General features: G+C 43.3%; 1 protein-coding gene across 1 annotated transcript; it reads left to right on the top strand.

The window, feature by feature from the left end:
• The first annotated feature begins 3,527 nt into the window (after positions 1-3,527).
• TMX4 (thioredoxin related transmembrane protein 4) lies at positions 3,528-23,180 on the top strand. The gene is made up of 8 exons (XM_033145360.1): positions 3,528-3,772; positions 8,873-8,988; positions 14,142-14,187; positions 15,723-15,851; positions 16,323-16,368; positions 19,271-19,372; positions 21,835-21,892; positions 22,805-23,180. The coding sequence occupies exons 1-8, from the start codon at positions 3,528-3,530 to the stop codon at positions 23,056-23,058; spliced, it is 996 nt and encodes a 331-aa protein (XP_033001251.1). The 3' UTR covers positions 23,059-23,180.
• The last annotated feature ends 2,466 nt before the right edge of the window (positions 23,181-25,646 follow it).

The raw sequence follows: 25,646 nt of genomic DNA, 5'->3' as shown, positions 1-25,646 counted from the left end.
GCAGGCAACTGCTTGCATAGGAACTCCAATCTAGAAGGCATAGGAGCAATAACAGGGGGGACTCTGGTAAAATGACAAGGTGGGTGGAACCTGTGTTCAGGTCCCCACTTTGTTGGGTGACCTTAAGGCAGTCGCAACCTCTTAGTCCAAAATGCCTTACAGAGCTGTTAAGAGCATGAAATGAAAATTCTAAGTAAAGCCATCCTGAATATTTGGAGGAGAGGCAGTTAAATGGAAGCGCTGCTGCTGTATTTATGTACAAAGGAGGAGGAAACTCCCAAGACATGAGGAGGGGGGGGGATATATCCATGGCATAGGACACAGCACTCAGATTGTGTAGGTTCAATCCCTGGGACCGCCAGTTTGAAAAGGGACCTCAGGCTACAGGGCTGAGAGAGAGACCCTAGACACTCAGAATGTGATTGAATCCCACCTAAAAAATAGCAGCAGCCTGGAAGCGGCCTGTATCTTCCTGTTTTCAAGAGGAGAAAACCCCAGAGTCCTCCTGTTAGGAGCAAATTTTAAAGTGTCTACAAAAACATGAGAAGTAATAGCCATTTCAGAAACAAAACTATGGTCAGTCAGTGAAACAACAGCCCAACCTACAAGGGAGAAAGCAAATGTTTCAGTGTTTATTTGCCGTACAGCTAGCTCTTGGTGGGCTCACAACCTTGCGCAGTTACTCTCACATTAGATGAAGAAGATAGTGGGGGCTGATGATTATTAGCATTACCATAAATAGCCAATATAACTGTGAGTCCCAACAGAACAGTTGCCATAACTGAGTTGGAGGAAGCAAAGCAAACCGGCTGGTGTTTGGCGCCGCTTTGGAGTGAATCGGACCACATTGGGATTTTGGCGAAACCGTGACCTCGCGAGTTAGGGCGCCGAGGGCTCATTTTACAGCCTACTGTGAAATGTTGGGTTTGCACTGCCAAACCTTGCAGGGGTCCATTTGCTGGTGTTTGGCGCCAATTTCAAGTGAAGGGCGATTTCAGTTTCTTTGCGAAACAGTGACCGTCTGCCTGCTTCACAGCCACTGAAGCAGGACAAGACTTTCTCCGGAACTAGGAGAAGACTCAGTTTGTGTTACCTAATGGGTCCTGGCTGGCTTCTATAAATATCCAGACAGCTGTCTGCACCCAGCACAACTGGAGGACCAAAGCCAGGGGGGGATTGCCGTTTTGGCAAGCTGCCTTGGAAAGAAGTGAGGCAGACACGATGCCGTGCGGTTAAACAACAGAATTGGAGTGCCTGGAGGCAGTTGGAGGATGGATGGCAGCTAACGGATTGAGGTTGAAGTACAGTGGTACCTCTGGTTACGTACTTAATTCGTTCCGGAGGTCCGTTCTTAACCTGAAACTGTTCTTAACCTGAAGCACCACTTTAGCTAATAGGACATCCTGCTGCCGCTGCGCCGCCAGAATACGATTTCTGTTCTTAACCTGAAGCGTTATTTCTGGGTTGGCGGATTATGTAACCTGAAGCGTATGTAACCTGAAGCGTATGTGTCAGGGAACTGCCCTTGGCTCAGCGCAGGGTGGCTGAAGGGGGTTTGAGATGTTACAGAGAGCCCCAACACCACCTTCAGAGCAGTACTTCCTCTTCCAGCGGGAGCAGCAGTGAGACCTAAAGTGGGGAAGGGGATTGCGGTCCAGGGGACCAGCTGCCAAGGCTCTGGAGATGTAGGAGAGCCCTTGCACCCCGTGGGCGCAGAGGGAGGTACGCCACTTCTGTCCCACCAGTTGCGTAGAGGGGTGCCACGTAGGGAAAGGAGGAGGAGGTTCTGCATCCTGCGACTTTTATGTTGGGGGGGGGGGGAACCGGAAAGGGGCACTCCCGGATGCTGCCAATGGATGAGAAAGACGTGTTTTCCTTAGCTCTGCACTGTAAATAGTTTGCACAATAAAACTATTAAAAAGAAGCAACGGAATCTCCTGGTTACTCACGAGCAACTAACTGGGAACCTTACAGTATGTAACCTGAGGTACCACTGTACTGTTTTGGGGGGACAAGGGACGGGCAGGTGTGGGGGACTCCCTGGTCCTGAATGGGGCAACTGTGCCGCTGAAGGAGCAGGTGCGCAGCCTGGGAGTCATTTCAGACTCACAGCTGTCCATGGAGGTGCAGGTCAATTCTGCATCCAGGGCAGTTGTCTACCAGCTCCATCTGGTACGCAGGCTGAGACCCTACCTGCCCATGGACTGTCTCGCCCGAGTGGTGCATGCTCTAGTTATCTCACACTTGGACTACTGCAAAGTGCTCTACGTGCGGCTATCTTTGAAGGTGACCCGGAAACTACAACTAATCCAGAATGCGGCAGCTAGACTGGTGACTGGGGGTGGCCGCCGAGACCACATAACACTGACCCTGAAAGACCTACATTCGCTCCCAGTACATTTGCGAGCACAATTCAAAGTGTTGGTGCTGACCTTTAAAGCCCTAAATGTCTTTTTTAAAAAAAACCAAAAACAAAAGGTGTATGTTGGAAGTGGAATGAAATTGAGGGATTTTTTATCCACATGTGGTGGTCCTGTAAAATAATTAAGGAATATCGGGAAACTATATATAATGAATTTAAAAAGATCCTTAAATAGACTTTCCCCCCAAACACTTGAGATTTTCCTCTTGGGGATGGTGACAACGGAGATCGAAAGAAACCACACAAGAGTTTATTACTATATGCCACCGCCGCAGCTAGAACCTTATTGGTACAAAGGTGGAGAACAAATCTAGTACTCACTAAGGAAGAATTGCAGTGTAAAATGTTTGAAATATGCTGAACTGGCTGGTCTGACAAACAGGATAAGAGAAAACGAAGATGAGGAGGAATACACAAGGAGGAATGGATAAGGTTTATTGAATATTTTAAGAACCAATATAGACAAATACATAGCTTAGCAGGTCTCGAAGAAATCCAGAAGAGTTGAAGTAGATAAGTGTTTTTAATAGATGACAAATTGGATGATTGAAAAGATGCGGATTAGGAGGACTAGCAGAAAAGCAAAGGAACCAGGAAAAGGCTGGAAGGGAAGTCATATGGCATATGTAGACATCATTTGGTACGAAGTTGCAAATAGGACAGGGGGAGGGGGCTAAAGATGCTCTCTGTTCTTGAAAATGCAAATAAAAACAGATTAAAAAGAAGAAAGCATTGGGTAACAGCACGGATGACGCTTCGCGCCACCGAAGCCCCGCCTGCAACCAAGGTCACGCTAACGCCGAGACGTCCGGCTCCCCCTGCGCAGCCGACGGGCCTAAATACAACCGTGCAAAAAGAAACATGCCGGGCTAGATCTTCCTTGTTAATTGCGCAGGAGCAAAGTCCTCACAAAGAGAGAGGAGAGGCGCGCTGTTTTTCCTCCCTCACGCCAAGCGCGTCGGACGAATAGGCACTTCCGCCACTCGCTTCCCCGCACATGGCGGAGGCCGCCCAATGGCAACCGGAAGGGGGGATGCGTCGTTGCGTCACGGGAGCGCGGAACTCTACGGGGTTTTTTTTTGGCGGCGGTTTGATTCCTCCCAAGATGGCGGCGGCGGCGGCGGTTGCTCTACCTCAGTCGCTTGGCTCTCGCCGCAGCCGCTCTGGCTGGGATGGGACGGCGGGAAGGAGAGCGGCGGCGGCGGCAGCTCCGGCCTTGGTGGCGTTGGCAGCCGCCGTCGCCGCCGTCGCCTCGGCTTCGCAGGATCCCGGCGCGGCGGGGCGGCCAGTGAGGGAGCTGAGCGGGTCCAACTGGAGCCTCCTGCTGCAGGGCCAGTGGATGGTCCAATTGTGAGTCGCGGCGGCGTCGCTTACGGCTCTCCGGGGGCTCTCGGACTACGACTCCCGACGGCCCCTGCGCGAGCGCGGCCCTCCGGGGCTGATGGGAGTTGTAGTCCAAAGCTTCCAGGAAGGGCGGGGCGGGGACACCACTAAGCAGGCTGGTCTCAAAAATTGCTCAGGGTCTCAATGGAGGAAACTGGACCTTGGTGGGTGGCAGTCGGTGGGTTCGGAGGCTCCCTCCCTCTGGCTCCTTTGGGCTTCACTGGGTACATTTTTTTTACATTGATTTAATTTATACCTGGAGAAATGGGAGGGACCCCAGCGGGTCATCTAGTCCAGCCCGCTCCCATGCCCTGCAGGGATCTTAAGATGTTGGCCCTCATGTGATTCAAAACCATACCAGACCCTTCTTCTGGAGTTGATTCAGACTCTCTGATTGTCTTCTGCAATACTGTTAAGGTCATTTACTTTTAGGTGGTTTGGGGGTGGGAGTGGGGTGGGGTGGGACAAAGGTTCATATTTTTCTTGTTTTGGTGCAGGGGATGAAAACAAGAAAACTATGGAATCTGTCCCGACAAGTCAACCTGGATAGCTCAGTGGGCTGGAGCATGGTGCTAATAATGGCAGTGTTGCGGATTCCAATCCCTGTATGGGACGGCTGCATATTCTTGCATTGCAGAGGGTTGGACTAGATCAGTCGTTCCCAACCTTTTTTTGGCCATTCCTCACCTAAGCATCTCTAAAATTCTGATCACCTCCCCCCCCCCCGGTGATATATAATTCTTATTATTCAAAAAGTGAGCTCTTATTCACGTGGAGGAGCCATCAAGTTGAGTCTAACTCATTCTTGAATTGCCCCCATTAAAAATCAAATTGCCCCCCTGTGGGCTGTGTGCCCCACATTGGGAACCATGGGACTAGATGATTCCTCAGTGCCCCTTCCAGCTCTACAATTCTAGGATTCTAAGAGGCGTCCAACTTAGAATCATAGAATTGTAGAGTTGAAAGTGAGTCCATTCCAATGTCTAAACAGCATTTACCGTCAGAAAATTCTTCCTGGTTTTGAGTCGGAATCTCCTTTCTTGTAACTTGAAGCCATGGGTTTGGGTCCTAGCCACCAGGGCAGGAGAAAAAAACAAACAAACTTGCTGCATCCTCTCTATGTGACAGCCATTTTGATATTTGAAGATGGCTATCCTATCTCACCTCAGGCTCCTCTTTTCCAGGGTAAACACAGCTAACTCCCTCAAATGTTCCTCACATCCTGCCCATTTTCCAGGGTTTTTTATGGTGCATTGTTGGTCTTGTTCTGTTTGCTGGTCACTGATTATCAAGCAACATCACTCTCACCTGGTTGGATGGCTTGCGTTTCTTACTTATGCTCCCATCTCAGGGCTGTATATCCCACCAAAATTGCGAACATCTGAAGCTTCCTACCCATGCAGAAAGTGTCAGGATAATATCCTCCTGGACAGAGGAGGCCAGGTGAGGTATTGGCCTCAAGACAGCAGCATCCACAGGGACAGCAATTCCCAATTTCAGTCCTACCATCCCACCTGTGTTCTTGATGTAAATCTTCACTCGCTCCTTCTTCCCTGTTGGGGAGGGTGCTCTTTTTGGGGGGATTTAGAGATGTGTACGCCCATGGCTTTTTTTTACTTATAAGGATGTCAAATCCCATAGCTTCTTAGCTACCTAATAATGCGGCACAGCTTTTCTCTTGCCTTGGGTAGGCTGGTTGGAGGCGTATTGAAAAAGGAGACACATTTTTAGGAATTTACAGAAGAGCCCCGTTGGGTCGGGCCAAAGGTCCAGCTAACCTATCTTCCCTGTTTACCACTGTGACACCCAGCTGCTTATGGGAAACCCCTGGACATGAATGAAACAGCACTTCCCTCCCATATGCTCCCCAGTCATGAGTATTCAAAGGCATATTCTGCCTCTGCTACTGTGAGTAGAAACCACTGATCTCCACATTCTCTCTCTCTCTCATTTTTTCTTTGCATTTAGGGTGTAACTGTACGTAGAGTTTCTGTCATCATTATGCCAACTTTGTAAAGTAAATAACTATATCTCTGTATCGCAGATTAGAGGTTTGATGGAGGAAGAAAGGCGGATCTGCAAATGGCCACTTGCTTTCTGAATTTATGGCAGAGATTAAGAGCTCTGTGCTATAACTGGTCATTGCATACATCTGACTGGGCAGAGAAGGCTATCTTAGTTTAGGCCATGCAGGCATAGATAATATTTTTTTTTTTACAAAAAGAGAGCAATAGACAGCTTAAAAATGTTTCAGCTGAACTATTTGCATACACATTTTCTAGAGGATGTTTGTTAACATGGCAGCTGGTGACTCGAGCACAGCTTCATTTTTCACGTTTTGGGCCTTCATAGGATGGAATCTAATTTGTATGGAAACTGCTGAAGTGTTGTAAAACCACTTGTCAGAAACTGGAAGACTGTCAATCTGCTTACAGCTCCAGCTGATTTATTATTATTATTGTAAGATAAATAAAATAATAGCAATTCAAGAGAGGGATCCACTACAGTTTAAAAGCAAAAAATATTGTGTGAGAAGCCGCACGTTCAAAAACTTAGCTGTTTTCTAGCAAAGAAATGACAACCACCTCTGAAGAAATGTGTTTTATGAGTATAGAGAAGGTATGGCGTTCCTGCTTGGATCAGGATCTGTGAACTGAATCTAGTTAGATTGCCCAGAGTTATATTTTTGCATAACAGTTTTTAAGGCACTGAAAGTGGCTGTAGTTTGGAATCCAAAGTTTGCTGCAGTTGTCTTCTAAATTTGTCTTTATTCCTAGATGGACAGTTCCTAGAAAGTGTGTGCAGCACAAACGCTGCTATTAAATAGCAGTAAATCCTTTGGTAAACTTAAACTCATGTTAGTTTACTTTGTGCACAAAGAGGATATTGACAGGCATGTTCTTTATTTATTTATTTTATTATAACAGAATAGTTGGCCTTAAGGGGACATTAACATTGGCCTCTGTCCAGCAGCATATTATCCTGACACTTTCTGCATGGGTAGGGAGCTTCAAATGTTAGTAATTTTGGTGGGATATACACTGAAGAAGAAGAAGAAGAGTTTGGAGGTGGGAACTGTCTAATTCAATTAATGTAATCGCAAAATAGTGAGGCATTGGTGTAGCAGGGGGATAGCTTTCCTCATTAAAAATTTTCAGGGTGACACTAATATCCTTAAGTTGAAAGGTTAAAATTGGGAGCACACTATTCCAAATTCTTTTTCATTCAAAGGAATCTTTGCCATGCTCTTTGGCCAAAAGGTTTCTCAAAGATCAATGACAAAGACAGTCTCAGCATTCAGGGTTACAGTCTGAAAGACATGAATTTGCCAGTTCAGTTTGCCTCCCACAATGGTACTCCTACCAAATCAGTGTTGCTACTGTTGATACACAATGGTAACTATGGTTGAAGGTCAATCCAGGCGAGACTGGAGCAATTCATAAGCGTGTGTTCTCACTCACTCACACAGTTTCTCAGTAATTTGCTTCAAAGTAGAAAGCCTCCTTGCTAGAGCACACAGCATGTACGTCTGCAGCAAAGCACGTTGCAGGTGTGTATGTGGATGCCACTGATCTATATTCTGGCAATGTGTAGCTGAGAGCATGCATGCTCTCTCATAAGTTTATTTCCCATGTTTTATTTCAACTTACCCCACCAGCAGCCCATCATGTATTATCCAGCTGCACATTACTGAGCATATGAGGATTTGGTTGTGCTCACTTTACCCAGCAGCCCACTTATAAACATCAAACATTGAAAAACAGAAAAAAAGCAACAAACAAACCAATAAATCAATAGAAACTAGTAATAATAATAATAGCGTCTGAAATAAGTGTTGACATTTTGGGTCTGGAAGAGAGCCCAGGCTCTGGCTCATCATGGTGTCTAGGACTAGAATTATTCAATTGTCTTGGATGCCGATACAATGACCTAGAAATAAATTTCCCATCCTTTATTTTCTGGAAATTCCAAGAACTGCATGGGGAATGTGTGTAGAGGAGGAAGGCAGAGAAAGGTATGTTTCTGTTTGTTTAGTTTAGCTTGCGTATTTTGTTTACCATATATGTTTCTTCTGTCAAGACAAAGTGGCTTACATTAAAAGATAAAAATACACCAAAACGAGAATTTTAACTATCATTCTGTTATGTACGCTAGATTCAGCTGCAATGGAAACAATTAGAATACAGCAACTTAGTTTTAAAAAAATCCAATAGATAGCTTTTGATATGTGAGAGGCAGCTGTTAACAGTCTGAGTTGGGCAAATAGGGCTCCAAGTGTATATTCATCAAGAGGCAGATTTGCAGTCTTGCTGCCACCAGTGAGATGGCCCTGTTCTTGTGCCTGCCTGCTGGATCTCGTTTTTCAGGCTAGGGAACCTCTGGATGTTGTTAGACTCGATTCCCATCAGCCCCAGCCTGGCCAATGGTCAGTGATGAAGGGAGATCTGGTCCAGCAACACCTGGAGGGTCACACATTACCCCCCCCCCTTTGTGTCAGTCTTATATGAATGGACAGCTGAGCTTAAAAGGCCAGCCAGGTTCATATGGGAATATTTCTGAGGTGGCCTGGTCTAAAGCCATTAAAGGCAAACACCAGGGATTTGAAACAGGCCAGGAAACAAGTGGGCAATCCATGCAAGTGATACAAGACTGGAGTTGCCTGCTTTCTTGCTTCTAGTGCCAGGAAGCATTTTGTGCCAGGTGGATGTTTCAGGACTACTTTTAACGGCAGCAAACATGACAATAACCTAGTCTGGAGTAATGTGGCAGAAATATACAGGCAACTCCCAATTTACGCGGGGGTTATGTTCCAAAGCACTGTGCATTTAAGTGAGATTGCATATATTTGAAACACCATTGAAACACCCCATTACAAAAATTACATTTTTGTGATGTTTTCGGGTCACTTCCGGGTTTGGTGTGATGTAACACGCACATTGGACGTGCCTAAATCGTTCTCTGCCTGTGACTGATATTCCTCAGGGAATTTCACATTGGTGATACATTGCAGACTTTCTAGATATGGAAATGTGCGCAGTCATTAAATCGTGTTGTCACTTTCCTTAGCTACGCCCCTTGGTGTCCCGCTTGTCAGGAGATGGAATCGGCATGGGAGGCTTTTGCAGAAAACAGCAAAGACCATGAACTCCGTGTGGGCAAGGTGGATGTCACTCAAGAACCAGGTGAGCCCAAATTTTCTTTTTAGTGGGGAACTTTAATACAAACATATTTACATGCCTGTTTTCAATAGGGTATTCCTTATCGCCATGCATTGTTAATTTATGGAACTGAAAATCCAGCATTTCTTGCCAAATTCTAGACGTTACTTCTACAGCAGGTGTGGAAACCCTCTGGCTGCAGACACGGGTTCCCATTTGGCCTGGGAGGGTGTTTTCCCCAAACGACAGCTGCTTTTTTGTCATACGTGGGGCAGATAGAATGAATGAAACTTTATTTGCGTCAGCCATCGGCCATAGCAACAAAAGAACATTGCGAACAAAATAAAAATTCGATTATATAAAACACAGTTTAGGGAATCAGACGTCAAATAGTGGACCTTATTCTGATCGCCCCAGCTAAAAACCTTGCAACCTTTGCTGTCATCTGCTCCTCTTGATCTGCCAGGAGAAAAGACACTGTGGCAGTGGTTGGGCGACCTGGAATGGACAGTAAAAGAGAGGTGATAATCTCATTTCTCAGGTCTTCGTAAAGAGTGCACGCCAGGAGGGCATGTGCCACTGCCATCTCTGCAGGGGCATAAGCGTTTTTCATGTGGAATCTGTTGGAATCGTCCCTCAAGTACAGCCGAGGGCAATACATTCAGTCCTGCGAGGGTAAAGCGTGTCTATATTTTGCAATTGCTAGGTTATACAGTTAGGGTGCCAGAGAATCAGAGTTGGAGGATGGGAAATGGTCATACCGTGGCCAAAATTTCCTTATTGTGGCCAGGTTGTTTGGACGCTCGATATCATTTAGGCGTTGACAAATTAGACTGGGGCAGATAGAGATGTAGCTGCAGATATACAGTTATGAACCTTAAAGTGCACTCTTGAATGTGCAGTGGCAATTGATGCACGGAGAACTTTCGCAGGCTGAAATTCACCAGCGATGAGTTGATAGGCTGCAACTTCAAACCTTCCTTGACTTGGCTTTTCTTTTGCAGCCATATTGCAAAGGACAAACTGGTCACCTGGCATCAGAGCAGTGTCAGATGATTGACAGGTGGGCAGGCCCCCGTCCAACTGTCCAAAGTGGCATGCTGCAGTTGGGGGAAGCAGCCAGGTCCCCAACTCTGTACTACGGCATGCATTGTTAACTAGACATATTTTAAGTCTGTACTGGAACACTGCTGCTATTGTGGGAATATGATAACTTAACTACAAGTTAACTTGAGCATTTGGCTGGACGAGCTGGTACAGGGTGTTCTTTGATGTATTCAGAGGTCTGGAAACCCTTTATGTAAATTTTCTACCCTTGACCTGAGTTGTGCTACTGCTCATCTGCTCACTTAAAGTTAGCAGTGCTTTTATGTATGCCAACTAGAGGATGTTCAGGGTTTTGCTGGAGGACATCTAAAAAATTATCCAGTAAAATGAGGAAATAATTGAATCTGAAGAGTAGGAGTTGTTACCTAATTGTAAGTGACGCTTTGAGGCTTGGGCAAAAATATCAGTATGAATTTCAAGAGAAGCTAAAAGAGTTTTGATTAGCAAAAGTTCTTGCTGGGTGTTTGTGTCTTTTGCCTTAACCAAACATGCTGTTGCAGGTAGCTCACAAAAAAACACATACTGATAACATCTTTGCATTTGATTCAGTGGTTGGTTATTCATGCTCCAACTTCACTTGTTGCTCCTCCCTGGGTGATGGTGATTAACATTCTCAGCTGTTCCACCACTGCATGTCACTAATGGCTATTAGTTTTTTGTTCCCTTTGTTTGTGAGATTTGCTGTTCTGTTTGTTGTAGAGATAAAGCCAGGTGTGCAGTAGCTGCAGCTGTGGTTCTACCCCTCCTTTGGAAGGCAATTGCTGCCGCTCAGTTTAATAGCAATCTGTGTTGCCTGCTTTGTCAGCACATACAAATCTATCATATGCTCATTGACTCTAACCTAAGCAGGGTGGATAAAACGCAATGATTTGTTTTTTAAAAAATCAAATCAGTGTTTTTTTAATTTAAATCAGATTTTTTTGATTTAAGAAGAAGAGGAAGAGTTTGGATTTGATATCCCGCTTTTCACTACCCGAAGGAGTCTCATTTCCTCCCCCCCCCGGCTGCAGCATAAAACACTATCACACCAGTTTGACCAACAAACATGGCAAGACAGAAAAACATAGGCAGCGACAGGTCTACAATATCACTTCCATATTTGTACCTAGATGTGGTCAATAAGAGGATTGAAAGATGCATGCTTGCATGAACTTGGCTTTTCCCATCAAAATACCCACAGACAGCCAACAGGAAAGTACCAAGAGCCCAGTTGCAAGTATTTTTCAAGGTGAAACGTGAGATTTAGACATACATTTAAATACACATGAGAGTGCTTTAAAGCTGATGCAATAGACACAGATGCTTGTTTACCAAATGCATGCATTCTTGGTGAAGAACGTCTTCTGATAAATCTCTTCTGAAAATGTTCTAAATGCAACAGACTTTTCTTGTCAATGCCTGGACTAGATACCATTTAAGCACCATTTTCGTAAGCAAACAGTTGTAACCAAGAAGGAGAATAAGACAACTGGAAAGGAGGGGTAGGGGTGGGATTTCAGTCCATACAAGGGAGCAGTAAGAAGTTATGTTTAAACATATGCTGCTAACTACATAACAACAGATGGCTCAAGAGACAGGCAACAGGATCCAAGTTGCCTGTCCAAAGCCTTGTTTTAACTTAGACAAACTTTGACCTGCTTGCTTGATGATCTACCCATTCACCTCTTTGCTACAGTACTTAAAAGTCACATCTTTTAACAATGGGGATTCTGTACAAAGGCCAAATCTAAAGTTAGGTCACATTTGCTTCTGGCAGAAAAATTATCTGAGCTCTGGAAATACCAATGCATCTTTAAAGAACTGGAGGGTTGTTGCTCCTCTTAAAGTGTTTGTTTCTTTCCTCCTGTGTCACTGAGAAATATAACTCCTGCCACGGGGAGGGGCAGGGGGCAGGCGGGATGACGGCATCCATCATTTTGAAGAACTGCAGTTGCTTCCATTCATACTGAGCAAGCCTATATTCCATTTTCTCATTGGGCATCATGGAAAATTAAAGGAACCACAGGAACATGAACTAGAACTAGACTGAATATAGAACGCTATTTGTTTTCCTCCAGGCAACAGAAAACAATTAGTCTCCCAAGCTAGGTCACCAAACAAACAAACAAGCAAGCAAGCATACAATGCACCTAGACTAGACTTGGAAGTCCAGATCCAATTATCAGAATAGCAGGCTTCAGAAAGGGGAATGCTAGTAGTGCCCATAGGTAAGGCTTATTTTAAAGAAGATAAATAGCATTGTGAACCAGTGGTTCCCTCTTCCCAAGCAAAGCCTTTAACTCACACAAGTTGTGCCATCAATCACTCTTGAGTCACCATCAAAGTTAGAATCATAGAATTGTAGGGTTGGAAGGGACCACGCAGTCCAATCCCCTGCAATGCAGGAATTTGTTTTGCCCATGGTGGTGCTCAAACTCACAACCCTGAGATTAAGAGTCTCATGCTGTATTGACTGAGCTATCCTCCAAAGGGCAGGGCTTTCCTTGGTTAAACCAGGATGCTTAGATGGGGACCTTTATTATCTTGGTTGAGGCAGCAAAGGGTGGAATGCAGAGGCAAAGGATATGAAGAGGAGTTGTATACTCATTGAGCTGGAGGTCTAGGATACTCCAGCATTTTCAATAATCCTTAGTATGACGAAGCTACGAAGAGCCCTGCTGTATCAACACAAAGTCCCATCAAGACATCATGTCTTCAGCAGCTGGCTACAACATGTGACCAATGTCTCACTTTTCTTAAGGTGGTTAACATCACTATGAGGTCACAATGACTAGTAACATCAGCATGAGGCCACATTGTCCACTTTCTCCTTCCTTCACTGAAGCAGCAGATATGCAGGCACAATCTTTCTCTCTCTCTTTCACGGTGGCAGAAAGAAACAGGAACTATCACCTACAACCACCCGAGAGCAATCACCAGTCAGATAAGTAAGTGTATGAGTGAGTAAGAAGGGAAGAATATTTCTGAATATGCTCTGTTGCAACCAAATGAACACCAGATTAGATTACTGCAGGTGAAAGCCAACAGCATGCAAAGTCCTACTCTAGGAGTTTTTCTGCATGTGCTATAATATAATATAATATAATATAATATAATATAATATAATATAATATAATAAATATTTATGCCCCACCCATCTGGCTGGGCTTCCCCAGCCACTCTGGGTGGCTTCCAGCAAAATATTAAAATACAATAATCCATCAGATGTTAAAGGCTTCCCTAAACAGGGCTGCCTTCAGATGTCTTCTAAAAGTCACTCACCTCACAGAGTGTTTGTTGTGGGGGAGGAAGGGAAAGGAGAATGTTAGCCGCTTTGAGACTCCTTCGGGTAGTGATAAAGCGGGATATCAAATGCAAATCCAAACTCTGGGCAGCTTATAGCACATAAAAAATGGTAAAACATTAGACATTAAAAATTTCCTGATACAGGGTTGCCATAGCTACAGTCGTACCTTGGCTCCCAAACATCTTGAGAGTCGAACGTGTTCTGGCTTCTGAACAATCGAAAACGAGAAGTGAGTGTTCCGGTTTTTGAACATTCTTTTGGAAGCCAAATGTCCGACGGGGCTTCCAATTGGCTGCAGGAGCTTCCTGCAGCCAATTGGAAGCCGCGCTTTGGGAATCGAATGGACTTCCAGAACGGATTCTGTTCAACTTCCGAGGTACGACTTTATTTATTTTTCAGCAGCAATGGCTGACTATTGGCAAGGCTGACTGGGCCTGCCCTTCTGTCAGACACTGCAGGCTCCCCATCCCAGTGTTACAGTACTGATGTACTAGATTCTTAGTTATGCTCAGTCACTAGCAGGCTGGAAACAGAAATGGACAACTAGGTTTCACACATAGTGTAAAGTGACAGTGTGCACGCACACGAAAACTCATACCAAGAACAAACTTAGTTGGTCTCTAAGGTGCTACTGGAAGGTATTTTTTATTTTATTTTGTTTTGACTATGGCAGACCAACACAGCTACCTACCTGTAAGTGTAAATTTGGTTTGTTATACGACTGTGTTTAGGAAAGCAAAAGAATGTCCTGGAAACTACTGAAAATACTTTTTTACTTCCTTAGGCGTAAGCGGTCGCTTCTTTGTTACGACACTACCCACTATTTACCAGTAAGTATCTCATTTCATTTGTCTGAAAATGTCAAATGTTTGCTATTGGAAGACAGTGCCTGTCTGTGCTGGTTTTGGGGGGTTGGGATGCTGTGAGGATAAGCAGAATAATCCAGAAGTAATGGAAAAACGTGGGCCATATACCCCTCTGTAACTGTTGTGTTCTGGAGAATTTAACAACTATCTTTCCTCGGTGGAACTATAGCTGAGGCTCTGGGTGTGTTGGAATTAAAGGTTGTCAGGTTCAAAGGTGCACTGTTCTCTCCGCAGTTCCTGGCACAGATAAAACAGGAGTCCCTTTAAGTAAAGTAACCAAATGAAGATGAGGCAACACTGTTTTCACTGTGCTACAGTGACGAAGGAGGACCACAAATGATTCTTCCTAAATATGATTTTTATTCAATTTCCTGTTATACAGTTTCAGATAAACATTACACATCCTTAAGATATCAATGACTTCCATTCTTCTCCTTCCATGGTTCATTCTGCATACCTTATATCCCTGCCCATTTTACAAAAAAAAACCCTATACCAATCGGTTTTCCATTATTACATCCATCAAAAATTATTTACACTGTTGAATTTATCTGAATGCTGCCAGCGTTTTCAGCTGTACACAATTATTTTCCATACATTCAATAAACGTTCTCCAATCTTCTTTAAACATATGTTCTTCTAGTTCTCTTATTCTGTATGTTAAGTCTGCAAGTTGTGCGTATTCTGTCAATTTAAGTTGAACTACAAAAGAACATGCAATGTTGTATCTTTTTTTTGATCAGATCATAGTCTTTTGGTTACGTTCAATGTAAGACATTATGGCATCTAGAGGTAGGGGGAGAGAGTGGATGATAAACTTGCATGGTATTTCCCCCCCCCCCCCCCGTTTTTTCCAACTTGGTATATGTATGAGGTTTTTATGTCAGCATCATTTGGGGAGGTTCTGTTCTGTACATTTGTTGGTTTACATGGGCAGTGAGAGGGAGCCCCAGGTTATGGTTGTTTGTCTTTTATTGACTGCAGCCAGATTCGTTTCCATGTGTGGAAGGGGGTGGAAGAAGATTGGAAGAAATTAAAATTTTATTTAAAAAAATTACTGTAAGATTAAAGATTAGAAGTAAGCTGAAAGATAAATTAGGCTGTAGATTTGGAAGATAGATTTAAGACGTAGAATTGTTTGAATAAATGATAAGGACTATAGATATGAAGAGAGGTAAAATTTAATTAATAACGATGATTATAATAATGTAAAGAAATTACTAAAGATGATTTTCAAGGAACGCAGGAAGAGAGGTTGGGAGGAAGTCAACCCACAATGTTAAGAAAGTAAGATAGGTGTATTAAGATTCATGTGTTATTTTTGTTTTATATTTGTGTTATTGTTTTTGTTGTGTGAAATGGTGTATTTGTTTGTCCGTTAAAACTAATAAAAATTTTTGGAAAAAAAGGAAGGGGGTGGGGGTAACAATAGCTCCTTCTGTGTGTTTTGGTTTTAGCTCCGGCACTATAATTATATTATTGCCTGTTTTTGTTTCCAGCGCAAAGGATGGAGTGTTTCGAAGATACCGTGGCTTGAGGACGCTGGAGGATTTAGAAGCCTATATCCTGGAGAGAAAGTGGGAAGCTGTAGAACCTGTGGCAGGATGGAAGTCCCCATCATCTATTATGTAATTGTTGAAATTGCATCTCTCTCTTTTTTTTTGCGGGGGTGGGGGTGAGGGAAGTTGAAAACTAGCTTTAATTATTCTAGCTCCTTAACATTTAGGATGACTTTCTGTGGTGTGCAATTTCCCTGCCCATATCATTGCTCCTCTGTGAAAATCTGTTTACTTCTTTGCATGAAACTGTCATGGGAAGGTAAGAATCTTCTGCAGTGATCTATGAACTGTTACATACAATCAAAAGACTTGGTCTGCTCTTCAGAGCATACCGCCCAACTCTTATAATGGTCAAAACACATAATTTCTGTCATTATCGCCTACTACACTGTTAAATTATGGTGTAGATGGTCAAAGATTAGTGCAGATCAAGAAGGATGTGAAATTATTCAATATGTGACATAGAACATGCAAGAATACTTAATTTGTCATGCTTTATCCATTGACATTGGTATAAACCAGATGGTTATTCTTTATTAGGATGCATGGAATGGCAGGACTCTTCCATTTATCTGCATGGATCAGGGTGAGTAAATGTTCCCCAATTAATTCTGTATCATAAGTAGCTTGCACAATGCATTGTCAATGGCATTGTAATGAAACTAATGGTTTAATTCCATATGTGAGGTTAGCTCTGTAACCCATGGAGAAGCTTTTGTACTTTTCAGAAATCATTTCATGTGGTGTTGACTAATTTACTGTATTTCAGCTATATAGTAAATTTCAAAATTGAGGTAAGTTACCATATAAGAATGGGATGTGGGTGGCGCTGTGGTCTAAACCACAGAGCCTAGGGCTTGCTGATCAGAAGGTTGGCGGTTCGAATCCCCATGACGGGGTGAGCTGTTGCTCAGTCCCTGCTCCTGCCAACCTAGCAGTTCAAAAGCACGCCAAAAGTGCAAGTAGATAAATAGGTACTGCTCCGGCAGGAAGGTAAACGGCGTTTCCATGCGCTGCCCTGGTTCGCCAGAAGCGGCTTAGTCATGCTGGCCACATGACCCGGAAGCTGTACTCCGTCTCCCTCGGCCAGTAAAGCGAGATGAGCGCCTCAACCTCAGAGTCGTCCACAACTGGACTTAACAGTCAGGGGTCCCTTTACTTTTACCTTTTACCATATAAGAACTTACATACTCTAGTAATTGAACACTAGCTGTTGGAATGGGAAATTTATGAGGCTATCACAAGCAAACCCTTGGAAAGGACTCTGATTTACCATATTGCATGCTTAAATTCTAGTCACCAGAATATGCTGCAAGAGGCTTTTTTTTTTTTAAAGGAAGGAGTACAATTTCCACTCTGATAATTAGTGTGCAGTGACATTAACTAGTTTGTAGCTGGCTTTAATTTTTTACCAAACTGCATTTATTTATTTTCATAATTTATATCATGTCCTTCAGTGTAAGTTTATGTTCCCAGGGAGGCTAACAGTGCTGTAAGGGGAGACATGGCTAGTCCTGACATAGGTTTTAGGTGGCAATTAAAGGCATGCCTGTTTTTCCAGGCTCTTGGTAGATAATGTAGACAAGAGTTTACTGCAGAGACTGTTGTTTATCTTCAGCTGTTTTTGCTGTTAGTTGAGTTGCTATAATTTTTTAAAATATTATTGCTGTATTGCATTTTATCATGTTGCACTCTGAGAAAGGGAGACTGGGGTGTTGCTGTTGCTGTTGAGGACAATGATGCAAAAAATAGAAAATAAACCATGCAAATTAACACAGCAGCTGTCCATCCAGATAGAGTAGCTTAGGTTTTATTATTTACCGTACTTTTCCGTGTATAAGACTAGGTGTTTTTTTTTAACTTTAAAAATGTTTAAAAGGGGGGGTAGTCATACACGGGGGCAATCTCCCCCATTTTCTTAATTTTGAGTCCCCAAAAATAGAGCGCGTCTTATACATGGGGGCGTGTTATGCACAGAAAAATACGGTAAGTTAAAAATGTGAGTGATAGCCAGATATGTCAATGCACGAGTGGGGGAAAAATGCATTTCCTCTCCTGTCCTCTCCTTCCAGCCCCGCCCTTGTAACCCCTCCACAGATTTGGGAGAATAAAGGGAAGTCTTGTTACACAAGTAGGTTTCAGCACAGGTTGTGTGCTAATGTGAGCCGTCCTTAAAGCCTGGGCAGCAGAGATGTGTTAAGTCTGTATGATAACAATAGTAAAAATTGTATCTGAGCAGCATGGACTTGGACTGCATGGTTTTGCTAGACCTGCTAACTGTACTTCCTCACACAATCTGTGTTTTACTGCATGTTGTTGTTGTTGTTTAGTTGTGTCTGACTCTTCGTGACCCCATGAACCAGAGCACGCCAGGCACTCCTGTCTTCCACTGCCTCCTGCCTCCTGGGGTTTAAATTTTGAATTCTTGTTCAGATGACTTACTTGTGATAGCTGTTCTTGTGAAAGAAGTCATGCCATCCGTCCAAAACGTAATATGGGAAATATCAATAAATGAGTATGGTTTATATTCTTACCTGTGGAATGTAAACCATGTGACATTTTTAGACTGGCCTGAAGGCAAAATTGCATGGCATGAAATTATAATAAGTGCAGAGCTTGTCACTGCTTTCTGAGGTGGTGTTCACCCAGAGAAATCTATCATTACACCATTCTGGCCTGCCTATGGTCCGATTAATTTTCTGGCAAATTGTAACTGTGATGGCGCTGGCATGCAAAATCAGGGTTTAGATCAGCTTGTTTTCTAGTTGGTGTTGAATGGCTGGACCATAGTACAACAGGTGAGGTGTAAGGAAGCATTTTATCTATAAGCTGCACATTTGTATATTGAGTGAGATGATGAATACTAACACCAGCTGTATTTATACTATTCTGTTTCCTGGTGTTTCCTGGAGATAGCGTTTTTGACCATTTAAGTTAGAGGGAATGTGGAATTTTACAAATGTGTCCTATAACCACATGAATTGCTACTTCAGATTGTTTCTTAGGATGGAGATGGGCAGCTTGATATTGATTGATATTAATTGTTAATGATGAATGGGGGGGGGGATGAGGTCCTCAGGGATTACTTAAAAAATCAAAAAGCCTACTTAGGGAGACAAAGACTAAAGACCCAGAAGAAAAAAGAATAGATATGCATATAAACTGAGTCCCAATTTGTATTTCTCGTCTAAAAGAACTGGTTATCCATTCTGTCTTCTGGTGCAAAGTATATAGCCTTTTCATCACAGAAAAGCCAAAATGACATTACTTTGCAGTCATCCTAGCAAATATTAGTTTTCGATGGATGTTCAGACTGTGTGCAACTCATTTGAAACTGCTTCGGACTAGTAAGAATTTGTTTTCTCCTTTGGTTAGTGACTAAGCATTTTTTTAAAAAAGTAAAGACGATCAATTGATTTGTCTGAATGTCATGTCTGGTATTAAAATCCCACTTTTATTTTAAGCTGTTTGTTTGTCTCCTTTTATAGCAAATCCACAACTACTTAACAGTCACTCTTGGAATTCACATTTGGGGTTCTTATGCAGTCTTCATATTGGCCACTTTATTGATTGGTCTAATCCTGGGCTTGGTAAGATTTATATATATATATATATTATTAAACAGAATTGTGGGCAGTCTTTACTGTAGATAATACAGTGGTGCCCCGCTAGACGAAAATAATTCATTCTACGAATTTTTTTGTCTAGCGGTTTTTTCGTGAGGAAAATTTTTCGTCTTGCGAAGCAGCCCCATTGACTTTTTCGTCTTGCGGGGCGGCTTCCGCTAGACGAATGCCGTTCATCTAGCGAGTTTTTCGTCTAGCGGGGCATTCGTCTAGCGGGGCACCACTGTATAGCATCTCTAAAGCAGTCACATCATCCTGGAAGTTTGTAGTGGGCTTAGCCATTTGTGATTTTTCAGTGTTAAGGTTCACCTTCCATCCTACCATTCAAATAAGAACTGTGGAAGATGCATGAGGTCTAGAATACTGACACTTTACTAGAGAGAAAGAAGAGATCTTCAATTCATTAGGGGAGTAAGAGAGAGGCCGATTCCATGCACTTGGTCCATGTCACAAGAAATGCCAGAAGAACAAGCGCAGATAGAGGCTTGAGACAGTTTTGACGCACTTTCCCCATGTGCTGTCCCTGAAACAAAATGGGAAAACTCCAGGCCAGAACACCTTAAATTGACATCTAACAACTGAATCCTGTGTATCTCCCAAATAAGCATGCATAGGATGGCAAATTATTCGGCCTACCATTTTAAAGCAAAGAGTAGCCTTTCAGGAGATAGTTCAAGGCGGGCTTGGGGACCCTCCAGTCTGCAGGCCAAGTTGGGTACACCAGGGGGTCACTTTGGCCCATGAGGCCATTTCGCCTAAGCCAGGCCCACCTGCCCCACACCTGAAGTCATATGTGACATTGGGTGGGGCAACGAAAGATGTGGCTGCAATGGAACCGTAAGGAGTGTGCCCTCCTCATTGTTCCTTGGCAAGTAGGGCTTGCTGACAGTGCTGAAGAGCTGATTGGTGCCCCACTAGGATTGACTGTACTGACACATTCCTACTTAGAAACTCCCTAGGGCAGTTTGCTCTTGATACCAGTCAGATGCTTGCTTCTAAATGCTACACGCGAGCAAGGGACAAACACACTGAGTGCCATACCCTCTGCATTGCTCTGCCTGCCATCTTATCGGGGACGTAGGTGCCACTGTGGTCTAGACCACTGAGCCTCTTGGGCTTGCTGATCAGAAGGTTGGCGGTTCAAATCCCTGCGATGGGGTGAGCTCCCGTTGCTCGGTCCCAGCTCCTGCCGACCTAGCGGTTCGAAAGCACGCCATTGCAAGTAGATAAATAGGTACCACTGCGGCGGGGAGGTAAACGGAGTTTCCGTGCGCTCTGGTTTCCGTCACAGTGTCCCGTTGCGCCAGAAGCAGTTTAGTCATGCTGGCCACATGACCCAGAAAGCTGTCTATGGAGAAACGCTGGCTCCCTTGGCCTGAAAGCGAGACGAGCGCCGCAACCTCATAGCCGCCTTTGGCTAGACGAGGCTTCCTCAACCTCTAGCTAGCAGGACCAGTGGTCAGGGATGATGGGATTGTAGTCTCAAAACCTCTGGAGGGCTGAAGTTGAGGAAGCCTGGGGCCCAGGGGTCCTTTTTACTTTACCTTTGCCTGCCATCTTCCATGAGGTTGAGGGCGAAGTTGGAAGGAGACAGCCTACTCTTCCTTTGGAAACTTTTACTACACAGTTTAGACCCCTGAACTCCTCACGGTTCTCAGCAGTGTGAGTAGTCTGCAGGAACTGATTTGTGAGTTGCACATTAGAATAAGTCATTCTACTTACTATGAATCATTTCTCCTTATTTCCTGTGGTCCCTGTCATACGTACCTGATTTAATGTTATGTTGCTTCATTCCTGTAAAAACCCCACTTTTCCTCTCTAGAGGATACCATAAAATGCTTTCACAAATGTTAATGTTCTTCTGCTGCTTCAGAAGTAAGGTGCATGAAGGCTAAAATTAGTAGAACTTTTGCATTTTTAATATGTGGGGATTCGGGTAAGCTTGGTTTGTATCTAATTTTTGCTGATGCACCTGGAGTTGTTAAAACCCAGCAAAAAAGGGAACAATTTAAGGGGAACGCTTTAGATCGCCTCCCGTTGCATGCAAAAGGGTGGAGCGCAGGTGAGCCTAGGGCTCATCATGGCTCATTTTTGTAACACCGGCAATTTGATGGACGCTTGTTCAAACAGAGCATGCCAATCGGTATGCAGTTGAAAATGTCATGCTCATAAGGACAAGGAACAGCACAGTATAATGTGCATAATTGTCAGTTGCGTTCATGGTTTTCCCCAGCAGCTGAATAAAATTAAATTACAAGTGTGCTAAAGATACAACCATTGCACTTCTGCGGATATGTAGCGCAGAGATACAGGTGAATAGTAAAACCCCAACAACTTCTTAAAGAATAGCATTCAGATGTGAAGAAACCCTGTTCTGGTTGGAGAGCTTGTGGGTTGCCTTTGTAATACTTTTTCTTTTCGTTCAGATACTGGTTTTACTTACAGACTGCATTTTCCCACCTAAGTCCGAAGTGGAAGATTCTGGTAAGTATGTAATAAAAAAACTAAGCTCAGTGTAAGCTATTCCTGTAAAGTGGTTTGAAAACTAGACATTTCCAATAATGATCAGATTTCTGTATACAAGTGTTAAAGGAGCTGACGCGGCCAGTTTTTGATATGATAGTTTGAATAGTACTTGAATTGTGGAATACCAGTTAATTATATTAAGCAAGTGATATTGGGCCTGGGAAGAGATTAGTCCTTTTCCAAATTGGAAATAGTTAGGTGCAATGTTTTTCAAGTACTGTAAGCAGCATGAGAGCAGCTATTGGGCTAGTGACACTGGAAATGTGTAATGGGTCAGCCTAACCAAGTATGAAGAAGTGTGTGCATTTATAAAAATTAAGTGGAGTTGTAGGTAAATAGTTTGCTTGCGCGATTGGGATATTCGAGATCTGTGGCACATTAATAATCTGCATTTTAAAAAGACGTTATTGTAATGTCGACTGTGATAATAAAGAATGATACCAAAGGAACGTTTTGCCAAATAGGTTTGCCGAAGACTGCAGCCTTATTTTCAACTGGGGGGAAATACTGGATGGCTGGTAGAAGAGGAACAGGCAAAATTGGGAACTTGAAGCATTTCCACTCGCAAAGGGGGATGAATAACTTGCATTGGGCATGTGAATGAGTATCTGCGTGTGGGAGAGATATTAGGAGGGTAGTGGTCTAGCCCTTTTAGGTAATGCCAAGTTGCAAAGTGATGCAGTTAACATGTAATCCCATTAGCTAATACACGGCACGTGTGGCCTGCTTCTTCACAGCAAGCATAAGAAGGACAGAATATAGGAGAGCCACCAGATGGAGGCTGTTGAAGATCTTAAGTTTTAACAGCAACTTTAACGTAATGTATATCAGTTGTGTTCTTTTTTTCTTCTCAATTCTTCCTCCCAACAGACTTGGTGGACCGCAGTGATGATAAAACAGAGGAGCAACAGGAGACAGTAGAGCATATAGCCGAAGAACCCGATGCAGAAAAAGGTTTGTCTGATGGAGAAGATGAGGAAGAGGAGTCTCAGGGAAACTCTTCGGAGGACTCTGCAGTTGAAGGATCCGAGACTGAAAATGACTCTGAGAACCATGCATCTGACAAAGCGGAGCAAAGCTCTTTAAGGCAACGTAAAAACCAGGTGGAGGCTGATGGACTATAGTGCAATTAGCTGTGTATGTACTTTTTATCTGGACCAAAGAAGCATCGGGGACCATCCTTGATTGCAGCTGAAGCCAAACACTCGACCTGTAAACTGTTACAGCTAAATCCATACTTTGTGTCAGAAGGCTGCTTGCTGTCATTGTCTTTAGGGCCAGTAATTTCTAAAGTTCATACTGGAAGATACATTTTTAGTGTCCAGATTCAAGCCATGACAATCACGTAACTTTGATTTTGTGCTAGATGCAGGGGTGGTGTCGATGAGAGGCGTTATCTTTTGGCTAGGATGCCATAGGCAAGGCACAGTGTACACAGATACAAATTTTGTGTTCCAGTATTATGTCCTTACAGATTTTAGTTAATCCAAGGCATGCTTTGGTCTTTGTCGGCACAAGCTAGTCAGCCATGGAATTCAAAGCTTTCTGTAAAAACCCCACAGTAGTTCATCGTTAGAAATAAGGCAGCTTCAGTTATTATCAGCGAAGAACTCACTTGCATATACATGCAGTGCATTGTTATTTTTGAAGTGGTTAAATGCATAGATTGCATATAAGAACACATTGGAGGTGCTTACTGTATTTTTCTGTCTATAAGACGATTTTTTAAAAGAAATGTTAAAAAATTGGGGTTGTCTTATACACAGATAGTGCAGAGGGGGGATGGGCGATTGGTTGCATCCGCGAGCAGGAGATTTTCAGCAGCTATTGGGCAATTGATTTGTGGGCGTGTCAAGGACTGTTGTTGATTGGCTGCCCCTGCGTCAATTGGGCGGGCGATTGGCGGCTCTTGCGTCGCTTTTGATTTTAATTGTTGTTGAGTCTGGTGGGTGTTTTTTTGGCAACCCCACCCCCAAAAAGCTCAACAACTGTGGGCAATTCTCCCTCTTAAAAGCTCAACAACTCTACAACTTTTGAGAATCTCCCCCCATTTTCTTAATTTTTAGTCCCCCCAAAAAGGTGGGTGTCTTATACACGGGGGTGTGTTGTACACGGAAAAATATGATACTTGCAGTTGCCTAGTGTACATCTGCAGAACACCACAACACACACGTAACTGGCTGTAAAGTAACATAACATTATATGGTATTAAACTGTAATTTAATCGTTATATCAAAAAATTGCAAAGCACAATTCCTGATAGCAATAACATATATTATTATTAACCTTCTCTATGTATTGTTGTCGTAAAGTCCAAGGATTGTCAAGTCCAACGATTACAACGTCCTGTTGGCAATGCCATTTCATACCGATAACTTCTTTTTCTGCACCGTCCTATGTCTTGAGAGTGTAACAAACGGAACTACTTAGTAGCAACAGAGCAGCTGATGATAGGCCGGTTCTCAGGATACACCCTTGTTTCGCCCATCGGGCTTCTTCAGCGGCAGGGTTTCCAGGAGACTTTTCAGTAGGCCTTTTCAGCCGAAAGTAGTCCTCAGGAACTCAGAAGTTAATAGTAATACAGTGGAACCCCAGGTTACGCACGCGGTCTGTTCTGGGTCGCCGTGCGTAATGTGGGCATGCGTTACTCAAACACACGCAAAAAAACCTGGAAGTCGTGTGATTTGAGCACTTCTGCGCATGCACAAAGTGCGCAGAAGCGTTCTGCGCATTCGGCGGTCGCGCATGCTCCCGTGTGCTCCGGAAAACACTTCAGGGGTGCGGGAGTGCGTATCCCAAACGTACACAACACGGAGCATACACAACATGAGGTATGACTGTATGATACTTTATTGCCATCAGGAACTGTGCTTTGCAATTTTTTGATATGACTATTAAATTACAGTTTTATTGCATATAATGTTATGTTACTTTACATTACGTGTTTGTTGTGGTGTTCTAAATATGATTTAAATAATGAGGCAGTTGTGGTGTGTGTTGACTTAGTGTACATCTGCAACATGTAAACAGCACAGCTCCCAGTGCAACAAATAGTGTAAGTTTATAAACCTACACATTTTATTTTGGATGTGCTGACTTGTATTGAAGAAGCATTTTAAAACTATGCACTATCTGTTTCTTGTTGTTAGTGTATCGGGCTTTCATGTGGGATGCCCAAACACTTGTCTGTAAGGTGAACTCCTCACTTCCTAGTTCTCTGACCATATACGAGGCTCTCCAGGTTACTCAATGTGGCTGTGATCATGTTGATACCTAATTCCTTGCATTCCAGCGCAAGGAAGATGCAGAATTAGAAAACATTGCTTAGTTTAAAAGAATGGATGATACCTGAAATGACTTGCAGGTGATCACTTATTCCTGATGACCAAAATACTCATTTGATTTCAAAAGGTTTAGGTTGCAGCAACTGCTTAAACATAAGCTGTCTGAAAGAAACATCCTTAATGGTTTCAGCTGATTTATTTAACGAACGGCAGTTTGTTTCTAAGTGTTTAAGAATATTTACTGACTTCATACATCCCATATATTGATCAGTGTAGTATAGCTGTGTAAATGTAGCTTCAGTGTAGCAGTGACTGTTGTCACCCTACCTAAATGCTCTCTGCATTGGAGTGAATTAAGCTTACAGGGTGAAACAAAAGCAATTTAGTGGCAGCATAATTGGATGGCTAGGCTAAGAGAATAAGGAATG

The sequence above is a fragment of the Lacerta agilis genome, chromosome 3 (genome assembly GCF_009819535.1).
Source record: "Lacerta agilis isolate rLacAgi1 chromosome 3, rLacAgi1.pri, whole genome shotgun sequence".
NCBI lineage: Eukaryota > Metazoa > Chordata > Lepidosauria > Squamata > Lacertidae > Lacerta > Lacerta agilis.
The sequence above is the reverse complement of the archived record's forward strand: the minus strand, read 5'-3'. Positions and strand labels throughout refer to the sequence as shown.